Source organism: Haemorhous mexicanus, chromosome 13 (genome assembly GCF_027477595.1).
Source record: "Haemorhous mexicanus isolate bHaeMex1 chromosome 13, bHaeMex1.pri, whole genome shotgun sequence".
Taxonomy (NCBI): Eukaryota; Metazoa; Chordata; class Aves; order Passeriformes; family Fringillidae; genus Haemorhous; species Haemorhous mexicanus.
The window spans coordinates 12,443,388-12,463,058 of record NC_082353.1 but is presented as its reverse complement, the minus strand read 5'-3'; the positions used below and the strand labels follow the sequence as shown (position 1 = coordinate 12,463,058).

The following is a 19,671-nucleotide window of genomic DNA, read 5'->3' as shown; positions in this document are numbered from 1 at the left end:
TTTTGCCCTCCAACATGTGACACCATTAATCTAAACAGAACCTGTTAAAGCATGGTGAGAGCTCAACCTGACCCACCCACGAGCACCTGCAGCCCAGGGAGCCAACCCAGCCCTGGGCTGCATCCCAAGAAGAGTGGCCAGCAGGCTGAGGGGGTGATTCTGCAGGAGACCCCAGCTGGAGCTGGGGCCATCCCTGGGGCCCCCAAGGTAAGAAGGGCCTGTTGGAGAGACCTCAGAGGAGGCCACAAAGATACTTGGAGGGCTGGAGCCCCTCTGCTCCAGAGACAGACTGGGAGAGCCTTCCAACCCAAACCATTCTATGATGCTCCTATGATTCCAGTGAATATATTTGGTTATTTATTAGAAGGGGAAAAAAAACCCCAAACTTTGTAGGGTTTTTTCCCATTAAATGCATCTAAATCCCACTACAGCCAAAGACAACCAAAAAGAAAAATAAATCAACATACAAAGTGATAAAATTGCCCCATTAGTAGAAAGCTTACTTACATTTGACTGCTATTTGAAGGTCTGCCTTGTAGCCAATCCTTTAAACAAAGGAGAGGAAAAACAAAGAGAGCTTCAGTTTTGTAAGGAAAGCACAGTTTATTCAGTTGGAGGTGGGGTGGTAATGTGTTTTAAGCTCTTGGAGTACAGCTTGTTTATTGGAAATAAACCAGGCTGTACTGAACTGCAGTCGAATGGAGAGACCCGAGTACAACCAAGAAATGGTAACTACAGTTAAAAGCATAAATAAGGCTCTATATTCACTACTGTTTATGGATAAGTCATTCTTTTCCTTAAAAGAAAAGAATTTTGATTTTATTTCTACAAACAGATAACAGCACAGATTTTCATAGTGAGAACATACACAACTTCTTCCCTTAGTGAAAACAGGCCTCCTGCTGCCTCCTAGAATACACAAGTCCACAAATCTGTATTACTCTATCTGCTTCTTCTCCTTTATTTGTTCAGCTTCTAGTTCTGCTCAAGAATGGCACAAAAGGCTGATACAAACCGTCAGTAAGGCTGCTTTAGAGTCAACCTGCTGCGTGTCTTCACTCGATGCTCTCCTGCTCTTGCTGCACACTGCAAATGAAGGAGATTTGTAACTGGACAAAGAATGGCAGCTGTCACTGTCACCTGCTTCCTAAGAGTGAACAAACAGACAGCTTAACAAAGCTCTCACGAAACAAGCCTGACCCACAGCTTTAGAAGAAGTTTGCAGTCCTAACTAGATCACTTCAGATTTTACAGCTCTGGCTGTCCATGGCAAATCCAAGGTAACAGATCTGATCTGGCACAGCTAGAAGAACCACAAGAAGCAGAAGATTCAAGTACTACCAAACATGAAAATATTTCAAGGTTATTTAACCATTTGTGTTTCCTTTGCACCTTCTCAGGACACCACTTAGCAAGGCAAGTTAGAGACAACATTAGGGGACCTGAGCAGAGCCCAGACTTACACTGCTCTGAGTGGCCTGTCAGAGGGTCAGTGAACCCACCACAAGAACCAGATTGTTGTAGATCACTGTCAGTCTGAAGAGCCTACAAAAAAAACAATTACATTGACCATCAGTCATCATTACCATTACTGCTTTCAACTACTACTCTTGGAACACAATCTGCCCAGTTTTTCTTTTTAGGACTGGCCAGGATTCTTCAAAATTTCTGGATGTACTTCAAATACCTCACTGCACAGAAATGCACAAGTTGAGTGCATTAATTCAGTTAAAATGCCCTTCTCACAGTAGCCACCAGCTGTAACATTTTCAGGCCCACATTAAGACTCCTGACCTACACCAAAAGAGTTCTTTGCCAAGGAATGTTACAATAGCATAGAACTACAGAAATGTCAATTACACTGGATTCCTACAAGCACCATGTTCAGCTTATCTGTTTTGAGCCTTTGTTTGCTATCAATTCTTATACAAGAATATGGCTCTGGCAGAAACTAAATTTCAATTTGCACCCACTTAAAAGAGCAACAAAATCTAGAAAATTCCTGTCATGTAAAAACATGTGGGTTATGAATGCAACTTCCTTATGGACCTACTCCTTCATAGCAATTACACTTTGTTGGAATATGTACTGAGGTGGTCGACTTTTGACAACAAAATATTTCTTTTGCAAAAAAAGCAGAAAGGTGGTTTCATCACAAACTAGGACTGTGTGTAGAGCTGCATAGGGCTTAGTCATCTATTAACTCCAGTGGTTACCTGAATAAAATGTAAAAATTCATTGTGCCCTGCTTTTGATTCCTGAAATCATAACAGTTAGGAAGTTGGTGCCACCCTTTCTCACCCTTCCCTCTTACAGAATACACCCCACACACAAACATACACAGGCTTCTTGTGTGTGAGTGTGTGCCCAAAATGTCTTTCTGATGTGTGGTTGTGTGCATAAAAACTATTTCTTCACATCCCTAAACACCAGAACGTTTTAGATCTCTGTCAAGGAGACATCCAGTTTACAGATAATGAGATAAGAACAGAGAGCCATGTCTTTACTGCAAAGAATATTTTAGTAACTGTTGAAAATAGCATTCCTAATAAATGGGAACTTTCTTTACTTACTTGAAGTCTGGTTGTCTCTATACCCTCCAATATAGCTTTTTTGAAATCTTCCTGTTGCTCCTATCAAGGAAACAAAGCAAATTGTTAACAATAACAACAAAAAAACTGTGCCAAAAATACATACAAAAAGCTTTTTGGTCACACATTATACTCATCAAATGGTTCAGAAGCAGCAACTCAGCAGAACAGAAGCATTTCAAATGGTCATAATGCAATCCTCAGGTGTATTCTCCCCTGAATGCATGATAACTGCAAATAGTAATTTGTATGTACTAATTCAACAGCTACATGGCAAAAACGAGCATTCATATACATATATACACACACATACACTACAGTACTTGGAAAGCAGGTTTATAAATAATCACTTTTCTGTTTTAGTAATTTTTATTATTCTTTAAGGAGATTTCTTTAAGGAGATGGAAATTACTCATTTAAGTTTATGATGAGTTTATTAAAAAGCTTTTTCTTCTTGGGAGCATAATGAACAATTTTTGTCACTTTTGAAAATTATATACAGTCACCTTGCTCTATAAATTAAAAATCACTCTAGTCTTAAGGCTGATCTTGAAATTTATGAGTGTAAAATATTTAGTTGAACACTAATTATGGGATACTTAATTTTATCTCAGTTCACAGTTGTAGTCATCTTAGCTTTCATAACCTCAGAGCTTGTTTATTTCACTAGTATCCTATTATGAAGCAACAGTATTTGATGGCAGTTAAGGTTACATGAGTTTTCACTGGATTTTTTTTTTTTTTAATCATGAAACAGATGCAAAGTGCAGTCTGCAAGGAATGGGAAAGTTTTTTGATTATATTTGGTTTTAGACTTTTTCCAAACATACTGTGACATTAGAGTTGAAAAGAAAATGATCCCCATGAACAGATCTGACAAAGCCTTGCATGCTCACCTCAATGTCAGCACTTCTTTCTCTCATTTTGCTGGCTGCCTCTTTGAACCGCTGTAGGTCCATGCTGTCTCTGTGACCTTTGACACAGTGAATTCAAAAAGAGTATTCAAAATCAAAGGCAACCTCCAATGTTCTGACCATGCCAATAGTCTGCATCACCATAGCAAAGGGTTACAAACCACCTAAGGTCTGTGTGCCTGTTTGCACTAGGAAAGACATTACAAACACACTCAAGTGAAGACCAGTGTGACAATATCAAACTGTTGCCTTTCCTGCACTGAGGTGTGGAGCACCACCATTCAGAAAGTAAAGCTAATAGTTTAAATTTTTACTCAAGCATGTGCTCCTCACAGGAAAGGAACAAGGCCTGGATTACAGTACTTTTATGTATGCTTGACAAATGAAGGGAAAGTAGACAGTTTCCTGGAGTAGCTTTTACAATATACCCTTCATCCTCCCAGTTGCAAGAAATATTTTTCAGAATTTTCCTAATCATGTGGCTCTATAATGAATGAAAAATCTACTTGGCTTCACAATTGAAACCCGCATGGTATCATAAGTGGTGCAAATTGTGGACAGTAAGAATGAAGGATATGTTCTAAATGCTAGAGATGTCAGAGGACCATATACAAAAAAAATCTGGCTCCAGTAAATAAGTATAGTTAGTATTCAAAGTTATTAGTGGTGAAGTACATTTAAAGATTAGATAAGAGTTGTACAGTCACTGACCATAATTTCTGTTTAGCCTTGCTTTCTTTTTTCAACCATGAGGCACTTATACATAAATATCTAATCCAAGTTTCACAGCAGTAGAATAAACTCTTGTCTAGAGATGTAAATTTATACAACCTCAGCAAATCTCTGGAAAGCACTAAGACATCCCTAAACAACTTTAGCAAGACAACACCTCTGCAGACAACCTGACAATTCCAGATTACAATCTTCTACTAAACACTAAGCATACTTAAAGCATTATCTATTTTACAGGGATCAGTTAGTAAACCCACACCTGTGTTTTGCAATGAATCTGCCACTGTTTTTACCATTCAAATATGTAGGTAACTAACCAAAATCATCCACCTTTTTACTGTTAAGCAGAACTTGAGGGGAGGCAAAATGTTGTATTGAATTAAAGGACTTTGGAAGCTTCCAAAACGACAGCCCCAACCCAGGTTAGCCTAGGCAACAGTGGAAGATCCCAGCTGTAACAGCGTTTAGAAATATAGTATAGGAGGAACCCTCAGCTTGACACAGATACCACAAAGATATTTGTCCAGGACTCCATCAGCCTGAGTAGTGTTCTGTAATTACGTCAAGAAATAGACAATATTTTTGATTTATGCAATCAGAAGGTAGGAGCTTTATAATGAGCCACAAAAGGTTTGTCTACAGTGCCCGTACCAAGTTGTACAGCTGCTAATTGCCCAAAACTGCTATACCCCACAACTGGATAATGTTTGTCAGAAAAATATTGTCTATGTGACAGAATTATGGAGAAATTATAATTTCAGTTAAAAAAAACATTCAAGCAACATAGGGAAATTAGAGATGTTAAATGCAAAAAAAGCAGAGCAAAATGGTAGAATAAAGTCACCTGCAACCGGAATACACCCAAAATACCATACAATTCTTGATAAGTCAAACCTTGTGGCTTAGATTTGGTCCACAGTTTATGAAGTAGTCCCATAAGGATGTTAGAACATAAATCTCGGGTTTGCAGTTCCATTGCATGGACATGCTGACTTTTGGACAGTTCATCTTTAATATTCAATTTTCCATGCGAGCCGCCACAGTTGACTGTTGCCATCAAGTCGCCCGTTGACAAAGAGAACTTCGTTTGGGGCTTGTTCTTCGCTAACTTGGCAGGGGACTGGTGAGCACATTTGTCAACTCTGCAGCTGTAGTTATCATTAGTGTCACTCTCATCATGAATAAAACCACAATTAACGTATCCTCCATTGTCAACACAAGGTTGGGTGAAAGCAAGGCAAGCAGAGCCAGAAGCAAGAGGATAAGAGCAGCTAATAATGACTTCAGGACATTCAGAATCTACTTTGTTATACTTACCCACAAATGCACCAAATTCTACATTATTATCTCCTTCTGTAGCCTTAGAGAAAACAGTCTCTTCATGGTTTGCTGAAGAATCCAGCTGGCTTTTGCAACTGGGTCGAGATGGAGTGCTAACAAAAAACTTTGTTGTTGGGGATGTTACATGTGGCATGCTGTTGGATGAGTTGCCTAATTTTTTACTTTTACTAGTGGATTTTGAGATCTCTGCAGCCTGTATTCGTTGGCGAAGTTCTGGAGGGGAAACAGCATTTGAAAATAAGGCACTGCCTGAGGAACCTGCCTCTTGGAAGTTTTTTTCTTCTCTTCGGGGAGCCAGAGCCAATTCCTGACCAATTGTCTTATGCTGGGCTTCTTTGTCATCACGGATGGAAATGTTACAGAGTAAAGCATTGTTACCCTCAAGGCCTCCTTGTGGAAAAGAACCAAAGACATTTCCAATGCTGTGCTTTTTCCACACAGATGATCTGAGAGAGCCATCCTCAATGAGATTTTGTGCCAAATGTTTTGAAATGCTCAATTCCCGGGTGATTTCATTATGAACCTTGCTGGCTTCTGAAGCTTTCTGGGCAGTCAGTGTTTTCAGAGTATCCACAGTTAGAGCAGACAGATCCTGGAGGTGGCCAATCTGTGAATCTAAAGACTGTAATGACCTTTTAATGTAGTTGACACGATCACCAACTTCCTTTATCTGAATGCACATTTGTTCCACCCTAAGAAAAATCAAATTATGAAGTAGATATGAAAGGTATTTTTCTCAATATGCAAAAATCCCCATGATTATAACCCTTTCTGTCCATTTAATCAGGGGAATACCAACTTTGAAATATCACAATAAAACAACAGCATTGGACTGTTTTGCAATACATTTGTACATACTTCTGAATCACATAATTAAAACAGCTATCAACTGAGGGTCTACAGCACTTTCTGAAATCTATCAGTTTCTTAAAGCATCATGGGAAATGAAATAATATGATTGCCTCAGTTTACTGAGTGCTTCTATAGGTCAAGAAGAATCAATCACATTATCAGTTTCTGCCTAGCAATGGAAAGATACCATGTAAAATTTGCAAAAACATTTTATGTTCTTGAGCTGCATTTCTCCCCCTTTAAAGCACATTTAAAAAAACCTGTAAAAGTTCTAATTCTCTATTCAGAAATTTTAATTGTAAATATGCTACCGTTCGAATGTGACTCGAATTCTCTCCTCACTTCCAGAATGAAATTTATCATCCTTTTCATTGAAATACATCTCAACACACAGCTCTTCAAAATCATGAAGTTTCTTCTGATCTTCTTCTGTCAGGAAGAGTTCTAAAGAGAGACCAACATTTAAGATGACATTTGTAGTAAAGTTGTACAGGTGCTGAAAACTAATAGTCATAACTCTACAAAGGATGTTAACAATAAAACACTACAATAAAAACAAAAGAAAACCCAAAAAACAAAAAAACCCTACCAGAGGGCCACTTAAGACCCTTCCTCTCTCATTGCAAAAATAAGTTCAAGGTCAAAGATTGACAATAAAATAAAATTAAAATAGTAATTCTGAGAGAATCTGTGCACAATATGATCGTTCCTTACACACCTTCCCTTTAATCTCTTTGAGACAGAAGCTAGATTGCTTAGCTGGATTTAATTTTTTTTTCAAGTTTCAAAGAGGTTTTACAGAAAGAAAAAAATTTTCTCCATTAGCAATAACAAGAAATCTAATCTATTTGTTTGTGTGATAGGTTAGTTTTACTGGAGGTTTCTAGGGGTTGGCATTAAACTCTTGAGAAAAGCATGGTGATTTTCAAAGAATTATCAATATTGAAAACACATAAAATTAAGACCCACTTTGACTTTCTTCAGAACACACATCATAACCAAGAACATGGTGCTTTTCTGACAGTTTGCTTTAACCATGTCGAAAACATTACTGCAATTTTTTTGGATAACTGTTCATACTTGGCCCATCTGAAGCCTTGTCCGTCTTTCTTCTTTTACATATACAGCAGAAGAGGGAAGCCATGTGGCTGAGAATGATCAGTGGTGGAGGCAGAACGGGTTTTTCATGGTAGGCCATAATGAAATGATAGCGCTGATACTTCCACACGATGTTTGAAATTGCCTTGACTTGTAAATACACGTTGCTGAAAGGGAACAGAACAATATTAATACACCAAGGTGTGTTTTGGGGTGGTGGGGAGTCCCTGGTATTTGTTTAGTGGTTGTTGGATTGTTTGTTTTTTAACACCGTGATAACAATCTTGAATTCTAATGCCAGTTAAGTAAGAGACAAAAGCATAAACTTGTTTTTTGCTGCAAAATTATTTTTGTGGAAGTGGAAACACCTTCAAGAGAACACCCTGATTCAGAGGAAGGAGAGGGCTAAAGATATTTTTCCATCATGTAACATCCCAGTATCTTTACTCAGAAATAAATTACACTGAGATCAAATTTCAAGTTTGCTGAACAAAAAAATGTATTATTTCTAACTAAACTCAGAATTTTATATCACACCATGTTAATTCTGCAGTCTGCCTTCTTCAGTGTTCGTGAGCTGCCTATGTCCATAAATCAAACACTTGCAGAGAACTATAAAAGACAACTTGCTACAGTTGAACCCAACCAACTGGAGAACATTAAATTAATTTAGGAACAACAGTCAATTAAGAAAAGGAAACAATTTTGTTTGTTTTTTGACAAAAAGAAGTTTCAAAATACCTTCAAATTTCCTTGAACTACTGATTCCCCTGACCTCAGAGATGTGACATGAACCAGTCACATCACACACTTCCCTAACTTAGTCATGAGCTTGCAGTGAGGAAGAGACAAAGGCCAGCCTTAGAACCTGAAAAAACTTCCAGGAAATGGGATTGCTTTGATCTGGCATCAGTTCTTATCTTGTCATCTTATTGCAGTGAGATAGACACTTGTCCAATTATTAGCAAAAATTAACTACTATCTACATACTTACTTGAAAAATGCAATCAGGAGATTAACCATGATTATGTACTGTACAAAGAGGTAGACAGCTTGAAGAAACGGGGTCAACCATGTTCCTGGGCCACAGAGATGAGCAACTTTTTCATCAGAATTATTTGCACACACTGTGTTGGAAAAAAAAGACACAGAGAAGACATGTACATCTTTTAGAACTCCCAGCAGGTACAGGCACAAAAAAAAAAACCCCACAAAGGTCACTTACATTTTGCATCAACCAGCTATGATGCACTGGTTCTGCAGTTTGAAATGTCTCCAGGCATTTAGAACATGGTAGAAAAATACCAGAGACAACTGTTTCTGATACTATGCTGTAATTGTATTATTGGCTTTCTTAAAAAAGCATAGTACATCACCACAGCCAAAATTTTGTCATGATAGCTGTGGGGCAGAATTCCAAAATCTTGCTAGAAATAGCCTTGAGAGAATTTGTAATTATGTAGTTTTTATTCTAAGCCAAACAAGTTTTAGAAAAGAAAATTAAGAATCAGGTCACAGTTATACAGCTGCAACCCACAAAAGGGAGGTATTCCATTGAATGGAATCAATGCCAACAGTACTGGGGCTTTCATAAAATTGGAATTTCATAAGATTTTGATTAGACCTTATCAAAGTAAATTCTCTCTTTACTTGCTTCATAATTGCAGAATCTTACCATCAATTTCATAGGCATAGACTTCACCAAAAATCATCCAGTATGGATGAAACACAATATCTCTAGCAAGAGTCCAAGAGGGTGCCTCATCAGGATACAGTATTGCCTTCCTGGGAACACCAAAACTAAGTAGCACAAGTGCCATAATCACCACAATGTAAAACATGTTGGCCACCTGTTAACACAAAAAAAGTCAGTTAATCCACAAGGTCATAAATATGATCTCACAACTCTAAAAACTTTTACAGTGACAGGACACACTTGGGAAATTCTATGTATTATATAAGGAAAAGAGTCCAGGACACAAATATTTCCCTCAGAAAATTTTCTTATATAATTTAAAAAACCCAAATTTTTCCTGTCCTTTTTTATAATGTATTTAGTACCCTTGGCCAAAGGCAACTGAGCATATTTCCCTTTCAACTTGAATACTATTAGGTACACAAAGAAATATTCCTTCATAAAGGTACTCAATAGCTGCACAAAAACCAGAGGTAGTTTTCCAAGGGCAGGAACAGAGAACCTGTGCCTCTTGTAAGAAATCTAATCAAAAAATAAGCAACTTGATTGCCCTTGTTTTTAAGGAATGAGAGGGTTCAGTTTTGCAAGAACCATTTTATAGAGGGAAGACACACAAAAGCCCCTTCCACATTCATACAGACAGCTCACAAGCCTTATAATGGTTTTAAACATAGAGAATAGCTACTGACAGAAGAGATAGGTTATTTAATTTTAAGTTTAAACAAGTTTAGTATTTTTTGTGTGAGATGACAAGAAGCACAATCTATTCCCAGTTTTCCATAGCACAAAAACCATGAAGGTGCTTCAGGACACTAAACAAGTTAAAAGCTTTGACCTGAAGAACACAAAGGCTATAAATTTCACACCTAGATGGGAAGCTGAATCAAGACATAGGCTTCATCATATTTATTTAAGTCTCTGACATCTGAGAACAAAACAGGCCAGGGAAGGAAGATTTGCCTTTTTTTACATTTATGTAACAGGGATAGCTCCATAAAGGAAGCCTTCTCATCAGTGCCTCTTTTGAAACCCTTTAAGTTATATTCCAGCTGGCTAATTCTGCACACCAAATTGTTATCCTATTACAGCAGGTAAAGAAATTTCTAACTAAATAAAACTATTGAGAGAAGTTGTAAATGGATGCAGATGGGAAAAAAAAATCAGAAACAAACATAGTACTTACCATTTTCCCAATCATCATAACATAAGGGCCAGCCTGTTGATTTACAGCTAGAAAATCCAGTAATCGCACATACCAAAAAATGATATTGAGACAGTATGTTATTCTTCCAGCAACAAAGATGTAATTTTCTCTGTAAGTGTTTTCTCCAAAATTCCCCTTGGCTCCAAATCTTAGCGCAAACCCGATGAAGAAAGTGACAATGGCAACTGTGTCACTGATATTGAAGTAATCACTGAACCACACTTTGATCTTCTGATTAATCTTCCCAGCTTCTGACATAAAAATCTGTATAAGAAATGAAGGTCAGGACAGCTCCTATTTATTGCACAGGGACCAACAGTAAAATATGTGAATTACTAGCATTTTTAGACTCACAAAAATATAATAGCTATTTAAATGGAGAACTCTTAAATGCTGAGGAATCAAAACCAGTGTTTAACTGTGTCAGCTTCACCACAAGGAAAGGAGGGTTTTGCTCTGTCTAAACAGTTTATTAAGGAATTTTGGATTTAGCTGGGGTTTTATTTCTTTTGAGGCAGTTACTGTGACGAAAATGAACCTATCTGCCTTCAGTTGAGCCTGAGGTACCAGGTTAAGGGACTAACTTCATCTCTCCCATTTAAAAATTATTACAGAACTTCCATAAAGCCTCTTGCTGACCAGGAACATTGTAGCTATGATGGCTCACCAGTTTCACTAAAGCTTTTGTTTTGTTTTGTTTTGTTATCTCGGTCATAGCACAGTGCTAGAGCCTGCCTGACAAATAAATACACATTTTACAAAGCCTCCATCTAGCAACTTATACCAAGCTTTAAGATAAAGCTGTACTCTGGTACTCTGATGCTTGAAGCTTCTTCAGTTTTCCTGTTTACAGAATAATAGTTTAAAGCATACTGTTTTAACTGACAAAAAAGGCTAAAATCCCAGATTGTTACAGGCATACCTCACGAATTTTCTCAATTGCCGATGTGAAAATGTAAGCAATAACAATCCACTCCTGGACAGATGGTAATTCTTCCATTTTTACAAGAACCACAAATGTGTAGAGCATGAGGAATCCTAAGTATGCCAACTAAAAAATGAAATAAAACATATACATATAATTACTGAAGGATCCTTTAAAGATGTACATGGAATCTTTTGATGTGGTATACAATAAAAGCTTTAAGTTGAATTACAAGACTATATTTACCCTCTTTAGCAGACAAGTTATTATTTATAAGGGGATACAAACATTTTCATCCTAGAAAAGGAAAAATAGCTGCAATAAGCTATTTATTGTTAGCAAAGCTTTGCTCTTATTACAGCTATTTTCCCTTAGAACAAATTCCAGCATTTCTATTACAGTGATTGAAACGAAGCTGTGCATACACTTGAGCCTAATACATGGTTATAGAACTCCTGCTAGCAGCTGATGAAAAGAATTACTCAGAACAGAATTTAAAAACCCCAAACCACAGGGCACAGCATGTGCTTATGCAGTTTCATAAAATGAAGTATTTCTCATTTCCAGCTCAGCAAGGTAAGGGGTTTTCTGTCTGCTTTTTTGATAGTGCTTAACATTAACTCTATCAGAGCTACATGTTGGGAAAATAAAGCAAAAATCTGTGCTACATTTCCAAATAAAATATACACTATACAGAAAAAAACTCACTGTATTAAACCAAAACTTCACAATTGGAGCATGATAAAATGCATAAAACTTCTGTGTAATTGGGAGTCTTTTAGGCTTTGCTGGAGTCTCCATGTCATGCTTTTCGAAAGCACTGTCCAAGATCCTCACTTCTTTAAAAACCTCCTAAAAAAAAAAAAACAAAACTGTTAACTTCCCACACAGAAATACATGCTTTCTGGCACTAAAATAATTACATTTTTAAGTCAAAGAAGTGAAATTAAGTGAGGAATACTGTTTTTAATATCTCCCTCTGCTCCACATTACCATAGGTATTTCATCTGCTGCAGTCTGAAAGTTGTTCTCACTGTCATCCATTGCCATTTGATGTGCATCTTGAGACTGAGGAATATGTGACATTTCAGCCTTAGTCTTATATTCCAACAGCAGTATAGCAGGAGGGAGTAGAATACTCAGTATCACCTGGAAAAGATGAAGACTAAGTGTAAACAGTTCACAAATACATTAAAGCATCAGAATATACCAACACACAGAATAGCCTTTGAAAATGTATTATCTAAATTTCACTTGCTTGCTATTGAGGGGAAAAATGTAGAAAATAATTAGGTTGTATTACTTGTATATCTACGTAAGAGCTTAGGATCACATATACAGAGTGTTTCTTGACTTGAAGACATAGGAAATGGGAAAAAACAACAAATTCCAAAATTTAAAGCTATTAGAAAGAATGTGCTCCAAGCCTAAAGATGGAGACGTTCTGTTCACATTCTGTTATTTAATCCACTCCCAGGAGCTTTGGAACAGTGTATTGTTAAAGTGTATTTTACAAGCCTGTACCAGGTTGTGGTTTGTGGGGGGAGAGGGGAGTGGTGTGTGTTTTGTTTGGGCTTTTCTTTTTTTTTTTCAATTTATGATAAAATTGAGCTAAGGTATAGATGAAGAGAGTAAGAGAAAGCTATTTACTGTCATTAGCCTGTTACAAAGCAAGCAAGAAAACAGTTAATCAGTTATCAAAGAGGATTTTAGTAGGTCACAAGTTAAATTATGCTTGTAGGTATTTTGTAGGAAAGTTATATTTCATCTTATTTCTAGCAACAATTAGGTTTTGGTACCTAATTTCTCAAAGAAATATGCAACTCCCATATTGGTTCAACTGATCTATATCAATTATCTCTGTCCACATCAAAATTCATCTATATCACACAAAGGGCACCACTGGAAAACCTGTCCCCAATTTGCCTACCCTTGTTTCATTCTTTGCCCTGTTTTTGCTCAGTTCCTCCAAAATAGGATATTCATAAAGCTTTTTTACATCAAGTCTTATGTGCTCCCTGTAAAAAGCCAAAATGCATGAAACTACAGTCGTACAACAGGTTTTCCATCTGTTAAGGATTGTTACTACTATGTTTTTAGTAGTGGATTAGTATTCACATGATCTCTTTAAGCCTCTGATTAAAGGCTACTTGCCTGGTTTTTGCCTTCTATATTTCTGTACCTTATTTGAAAAGATAATAGAGTGTCAAAAGAAGCGTTTACAACAAATATTCCAGTTTTGATTATGTTACAGGAGACTGGTTTACAGGATTTATTAATAAAAGCAATAGTTGTGAAAGCTTTACACTAACAGCATTTAAACACACACTTTTTTCCCCTGTAAACATGAACTCCATTGATCCTTTCTACATGAATAAACTGCAATAGTGCTTACTTTGTACCATGAATTCTTCCTCATGTTCAGCCTTCCCATCCACATATCCGATAACAACATCTGTGTGCAAGTGTGTGCCACAAAGGGACGGAGCCTCGAGGACACTGCCAGCTTCAGACAAGTGGAGTTGCTCCAGTTTTTAAGTTCATAAGTCAGTAATTTCATGGCCATAGTTTCATCTTGTCGGAAGGACTGCTCTAACAGCTCAACTGCCAGCTGACCAAACTCGCTAAAATGAAGAAAAAACCAACAAAACAAAAGATAGTATCTATAGAAATTACCATGAGTGAATTTTCTTGCACGAATTCCCAACTTGCATAACTTGAAGGGACTATTATTTGCCCCTTCTGTACAGATACACTATAATTTGTAAGCACAATGCATCAATCTGTGACTTCTGTTAAAAACATATGCATGTTAAAACAGCTATTAAAACATGCACAGAAACTACACAGAAGAAAATGGCACACTGAGTTTCCTTTTAATTTGACTAAAAATCAAGACTTTTAGCAGCCCTCAAGAAAGAGCAATATCTAATATAAAGCTTCTACTAGAGTTCCACTCAAACCTTTTTGCAAAACATGTCAAGTTGTGCTAACAGAATAATTTGTGTTTTGTTCATAATAGCCCACTACTTTTATTGCAGATGTCAAGAAAATATTTTGAACAATGGGAATGTAATTTACTTGGAATACTGTTTCAGTTCTTCTGAAGTATCATCCACAAGGTCACTTTGTTTGGCCTCGTATGCCATGGACCGATAGACTTTGCAGGCCACCAAAGCTTTGGCCATGGACTCCTCGCCGTGCTGCCAGAAGAAAAGAGCCATCTTCTGCCTCTTCATCAGCACTGCCCACAGCAACAGCTCGTTCAGAGGATAAGCAAAACGCCTCGTTTCAGGATCATCTATGTCAACTATTTCATCTTTGGTTCTTTTCTTTTTTCCCTCTTCTGCACCAGTGTCAATCTTTAAAATAAAATCACAAAGTCACATTTTAAGTCGCTATACTTGGTCATTATGTAAATTGAAATAAAATGCTGAGTGATCAAATACCAGATTATAAATGATTATAAAAAGAAAAAAGAAACTTTTTGAGGACTTGAAAAGCAGCAGGAACTTTTGTTCGAAAACTTCAGTTGAGTACAATTCATTTTAATAACTGTGAGACAGAATTAATTTTAATTATAGATCAAAGAAAAGCTGCAACTAATATACCTACATACAAATAAAAAAATTAATGGAAACTGCTTGTAGTAGTAACACATGGCCAAATCTTTCCCTATCTACCAAGCAGAGTCCCATCTTCATTACTAGAACTCTGTCAAAGAGAAACTTTTTGGTCCCTAAGATATCAAGGATTATCCACAAGACACCCTTTACAGAATCCTGTAAAAAAGCTGCAGTTTAGAAACAAGTACAAAAGCAAGGAGGAAATTCCAGCTTTACCTAATCAATGCAATTGCTGCTACTCACACTCCAGCAGCACTTGGGTCTTCAGCAGGCTCCCCTCTCTCAGCTCCTAGCAATAAACCCCACTGGGCTCCCCTCACAGGCCTTACCTTTGGTTTGTACGGCTGCGCTGTTTTGATGAAATGATTGTGGCGCATTTTTTCTTTCTTGTCTGCCCTGTTACCAAAAGACTCATGGCTTTTACACATCTGAGGAGTGGTACTTGAAGGATTTCGCCCAGATCTCTGCAACAGGGAGAAGGGGCTTGGTTACTGAAACATGGATGAACTTAAATAGAAAAACCAGAATTCTCACTGGATATTTAAACATGGTTTGTTGGTTGTTTTCATTGCTTTTATGAAGTCACTAAATTGGCAGTTACACTTGTTGGTTAGTGTAGCTTGCACAAGAAGCTAAAACATCTGCATCCCAAACCCTGGTGAATCTGCATGTGTAGTGTCCTTTCTTCCCCTACGAGCAGGAAAAGAGGAAATCACAGAGAAGGAATTAGGATATGCTAGAATAAGGCTGAGGAGAACAAAACCTGTAGTTTGCCCTCAATCCCAGGACAGATCTCAGCTGCCCTCACAGTCCTTACTACTGCATTCAAAAGAACCAGTCCATTGACAAGAAGGACAAACCAACATGGATTCAATCACTGCACAAAACACAAAGGTTTGGGGTTTTTCAGTTGGGAACAGATGGGCTGCTGTTACCCAAGGGCACGTACCCGATTGTTCCCGCTGAGACTGTTGTATATCGCTCTAAAGCGTTTCCTTGTGTAGGTGCATCTGTAGGTTCCTCCCATCAGATATTCAATAACCAGCCCCACGTCAATCAGGTTGATTTTATATCCTGGAGGAAGATTTCCCTAGGAATACAAAAGGTATTTTTACTTTTTCCATGTATAATATTAAACTTGCTTAGAGCGTTTCTACATGTTTTATCACAACTCTAAATAATAATTTTTTAAAAATGAGGCCTTTCATGATAAAAAAACCCTCCAACATAAAACCCAAAAAAGCATCTACATCACTCAGCAGTTATTATTTTTAAAGAAACACAAGGTTATACCTTTTCTACATTAACTCCCCTAACAGAACAGATACTCATTCCATTGGTGGGGGAGGCACTGGGGGTTTTTTGTCTATTTTTTTAACAGCCAAAATTTCTCCATGCTGGAAGGATCAGCTTTCAATCCCCCCAAGGAGGAAAACAATCAAAAGAAAGATGAAAGACAACACTCTTTGGGTTTAACATCTTTTAGGCAACAGGGCACCAAGCATAGAACAGAAATACTGAAAACTACCGAAATGTCTGCAGAGGTAGCTTAATACTTAAAATTCAATTAATAAACTGCAGATCATACTGATAGTTAAACACAAGAAATTAACCAAAAATAACTGGTAGTTTGACAGATTTTGACATGGAGAGCATACCTGTTTGACATCCCGAACAAGATGAAAGAGTGTTGGGTTGGTTGGGCCTTGCTTCTTTACAACAAAAGAAAGGGAAAATTTGGAATTACAAATTAGCATGCAACAGCAGCACCATAAGAGGTTAATTTTAAAAACTAATTTAGAATATTAAAATATAATAAAATATAAATAAATGTAATAAATAAACTTCTAAAGGAGGCTTCTCTAAAGAGCTTTATTAGCTAAAGAATTAATTATTTTTTCTTTTTTTGTCAAAGCAGATACTGAGACTGTTAACACCAACCTTAGCCATATTTGTGTACTAATCACATCAGCCAATTTTTGGTGGAAGGCTCTTTGTTCTGTCTTTGGATACTGGTATCAAAATTACCTCGGAATTCTTAGATCAACATCAACAACATTTTTCTAAGTAATAATTATAACTATGCAGGTTGACAAACTGAACTCTTCCTAGAATTATTATGATGTTAACTGCTACAGACAGAATCCATCCAATGAAGCCCTATAGATCTCAGATTCTGGGCACAAGTTTCACCCACATGACTTTCTCTTGTTTTCTTCCCCACTGTGTTTTGCACACTTTGTGTGTCCACAACAGAGCTGCAATTTTCCCTTTAGTGTCTATCCCTACCATCACACACAGATGAACACCCTGCTGACAGGCAATTCTGGTGCTGCTGGGGCTGTACACAGCCGCCAACAGCATCCACTTCCCAACTCCAACCTCGTGCCCAGGAGCCTTCCCTACCAACAGCCCACAACCTCCAGACTGCTGCACATGAGCCAGGACACAACTGGCTGAGCAACTAAAAGACTGCTCTAAATACAGCTTAAAAAGCAATCATTTACTTACTGTGTTATAAAGTTCTTCCAGCCTGGGAATTGTAAGAAATTTGTGCATGCTTACTCCATTTTCAATCAGAAGTTTCACAAATGCAACTCTGTCCATCACAAGGGCATCCAGCATAGCCTGTTCAAGGGAACCAACCTACAACAAATAAGCAAAAAGATGAAGCCTAGAGAGAGCCAGCAAAAAAGTGAACTTAGATCCAGTATCAACCTCCTTCATTTAGAGGGCTGTAAAAACCTTACAGGTCTATACAGATGTCATCCTCTGTTCAGAATATCCCCTAAACATCACACAACTACAGATGGGAGAATGCCCTGAAGATTTGAACTGTTCTGTAGGTACTGCCTACTGAGACAGTGGGACTAAGGAGACATTTGGTTTAACATAACTGAGGTGTTCTCATAGGCTGATGTTGGATAAAACAAAAAAAGACATAACATTTCTAAAGCACATTTGCTTCAAAGATGTCAGAACCATCATGGCAATGGACAAGCCTTACACAGTATGTACTTCTGAATGCACACTCAGTAGGCTCATGTTTTATTTCTACACTACTAGGGAGAAAAGGCAAGAGCCAACAGGTAGTTCTTAAACTTATTTTCAAACTACAAAAACCAGACATTTTGACCCTCCCTCCAAAGACACTGCAGTGCTGCCAATAGTGCATTTTACTAGATGCTTCTTTAGAACTTTCTAGGGCCATGCAGCTGTAATGAAGAAAGAGCATCTGACTAACATGAATTCAGCTTCCACCTTTCAGAATGTGTTTTCTCTGCAAGTTATTCTGAACAATTAGCATATTTCTATAATTTTTGCACCATTTTCAAATACAGCAAAACAGCTTTAAGGCTGTGCAGTACACCCAAATTACTGTCTCAAAATAAACGTGTCAATATTCCAAAGTCTCTGTCTACAAAAGTGAAGATTCTTCCTCTACAGTAAATTGTGTTTCTCTCTATTAGGAATTATCATTCTGTTTAATCCAGACCACTACATACCAGCCATTGTTGCCCATAAACAAAAACGTGATTTTTGGCTATGTCCACTCTGTCCCATGCAAGTGTAAGAACAAGCTGGTCAAATGCAGATGCATTCGTGCCTTAAGAAGCAAACACAATGAAGAAAATTTAAAATTAATTATAATACAAGATAATAAACATTCTTGCTTCCTAAAAAGGCTAAATCAAGCAATCCACCACAAAATTCTGCTGTATATGTCATCATTTATGCCATGTTATAGCATTATACAATGAGAACACAGATATTTGTTTAAAAACTTACGATTCCTATTGGTATTTTATAAATAATCCATCACATAAACACTAATCAATAAGAGCTGGATGTTCCAAATGATCTTAAAAAAATTAAGTCTCACCTTTCAACAATGCTGTAAGTATTGCAACATCAATGTCCTGATGCTCATCTGACCCAATATGAAATACTGTAATCTGTCCAAAATGGCAAAATGGGAAAAAAAAATATTTAAAAGTTATTTTCAGGCAAAGGCTTCAGTCTTAAATCTTTTTCAATTCCTGACATAAAAGACACCTCATCTTCAATGCAACTTGAAGCCTATCTATGTTCAATTCAAACTTTTAGTTTAGCATTCTGTTTTGTTTTCCTAGGTGGCAATATTCAATTAATTTGATCTTCATTTTCTCCTATGATTACAATTCCCTGCTCTCTGTAACACGGTATCCTGTTTACCTCTCCAGTCCATTACAGATCATGAGATTAACCTGCCAGCAGACACAGTTTGCTGAATAAGGCATTTTTTTTATCTCAGAACAGCACAATGTGATGTTCAAATGAGACACCAGTCCCTGAACTCAGGCTACACATTACCTCTATAAAGTGGTTTTGCTTTAAGCGTGCAGTGATACTACACCTTTATTAGCAGTGATAACTGAAAGATCCAATAAAAGAAAAAAATCATATCACATATCCACAAATGCAGGCACATTGCATAGAAAAGTTAATGGCAAGATCTACTTACAAGTTCTTTTTTTTTCATGCATTCCAACAGTGTCTGAAACAAATGAACTGCTTCACTTTGACCAAAGTTAAATGTCTTTTTGATGGTTGAAATGATTTCAGGCTCAGCACCCTCAGGAACATTCCTGAGATTGAAACAAACAAACAGAAAACAATTGTTTTAGATGAACAGTAATAACAACAATGCAT

General features: G+C 37.2%; 1 protein-coding gene across 1 annotated transcript in view; it reads right to left on the bottom strand.

Moving 5' to 3' along the window:
* The window catches only part of TRPM7 (transient receptor potential cation channel subfamily M member 7), a 52,661-nt gene that overhangs the window by 5,984 nt on the left and 27,006 nt on the right, over positions 1–19,671 (bottom strand). Inside the window, exons 9-31 of the mRNA XM_059858419.1 lie at positions 19,484–19,607; positions 18,863–18,935; positions 18,486–18,586; positions 17,491–17,625; positions 16,638–16,691; positions 15,929–16,069; positions 15,309–15,443; positions 14,435–14,715; positions 13,749–13,977; positions 12,347–12,502; positions 12,062–12,205; positions 11,351–11,479; positions 10,408–10,692; positions 9,204–9,378; positions 8,523–8,655; positions 7,511–7,695; positions 6,742–6,874; positions 5,555–6,270; positions 3,488–3,564; positions 2,574–2,633; positions 1,464–1,545; positions 1,016–1,086; positions 508–545 (exon numbers count right to left, since the gene is read on the bottom strand). Of these exons, the coding sequence (XP_059714402.1) occupies positions 508–545; positions 1,016–1,086; positions 1,464–1,545; positions 2,574–2,633; positions 3,488–3,564; positions 5,555–6,270; positions 6,742–6,874; positions 7,511–7,695; positions 8,523–8,655; positions 9,204–9,378; positions 10,408–10,692; positions 11,351–11,479; positions 12,062–12,205; positions 12,347–12,502; positions 13,749–13,977; positions 14,435–14,715; positions 15,309–15,443; positions 15,929–16,069; positions 16,638–16,691; positions 17,491–17,625; positions 18,486–18,586; positions 18,863–18,935; positions 19,484–19,607 (3,657 nt within the window). The remainder of the gene's footprint in view (positions 1–507; positions 546–1,015; positions 1,087–1,463; positions 1,546–2,573; positions 2,634–3,487; positions 3,565–5,554; positions 6,271–6,741; positions 6,875–7,510; positions 7,696–8,522; positions 8,656–9,203; positions 9,379–10,407; positions 10,693–11,350; positions 11,480–12,061; positions 12,206–12,346; positions 12,503–13,748; positions 13,978–14,434; positions 14,716–15,308; positions 15,444–15,928; positions 16,070–16,637; positions 16,692–17,490; positions 17,626–18,485; positions 18,587–18,862; positions 18,936–19,483; positions 19,608–19,671) is intronic.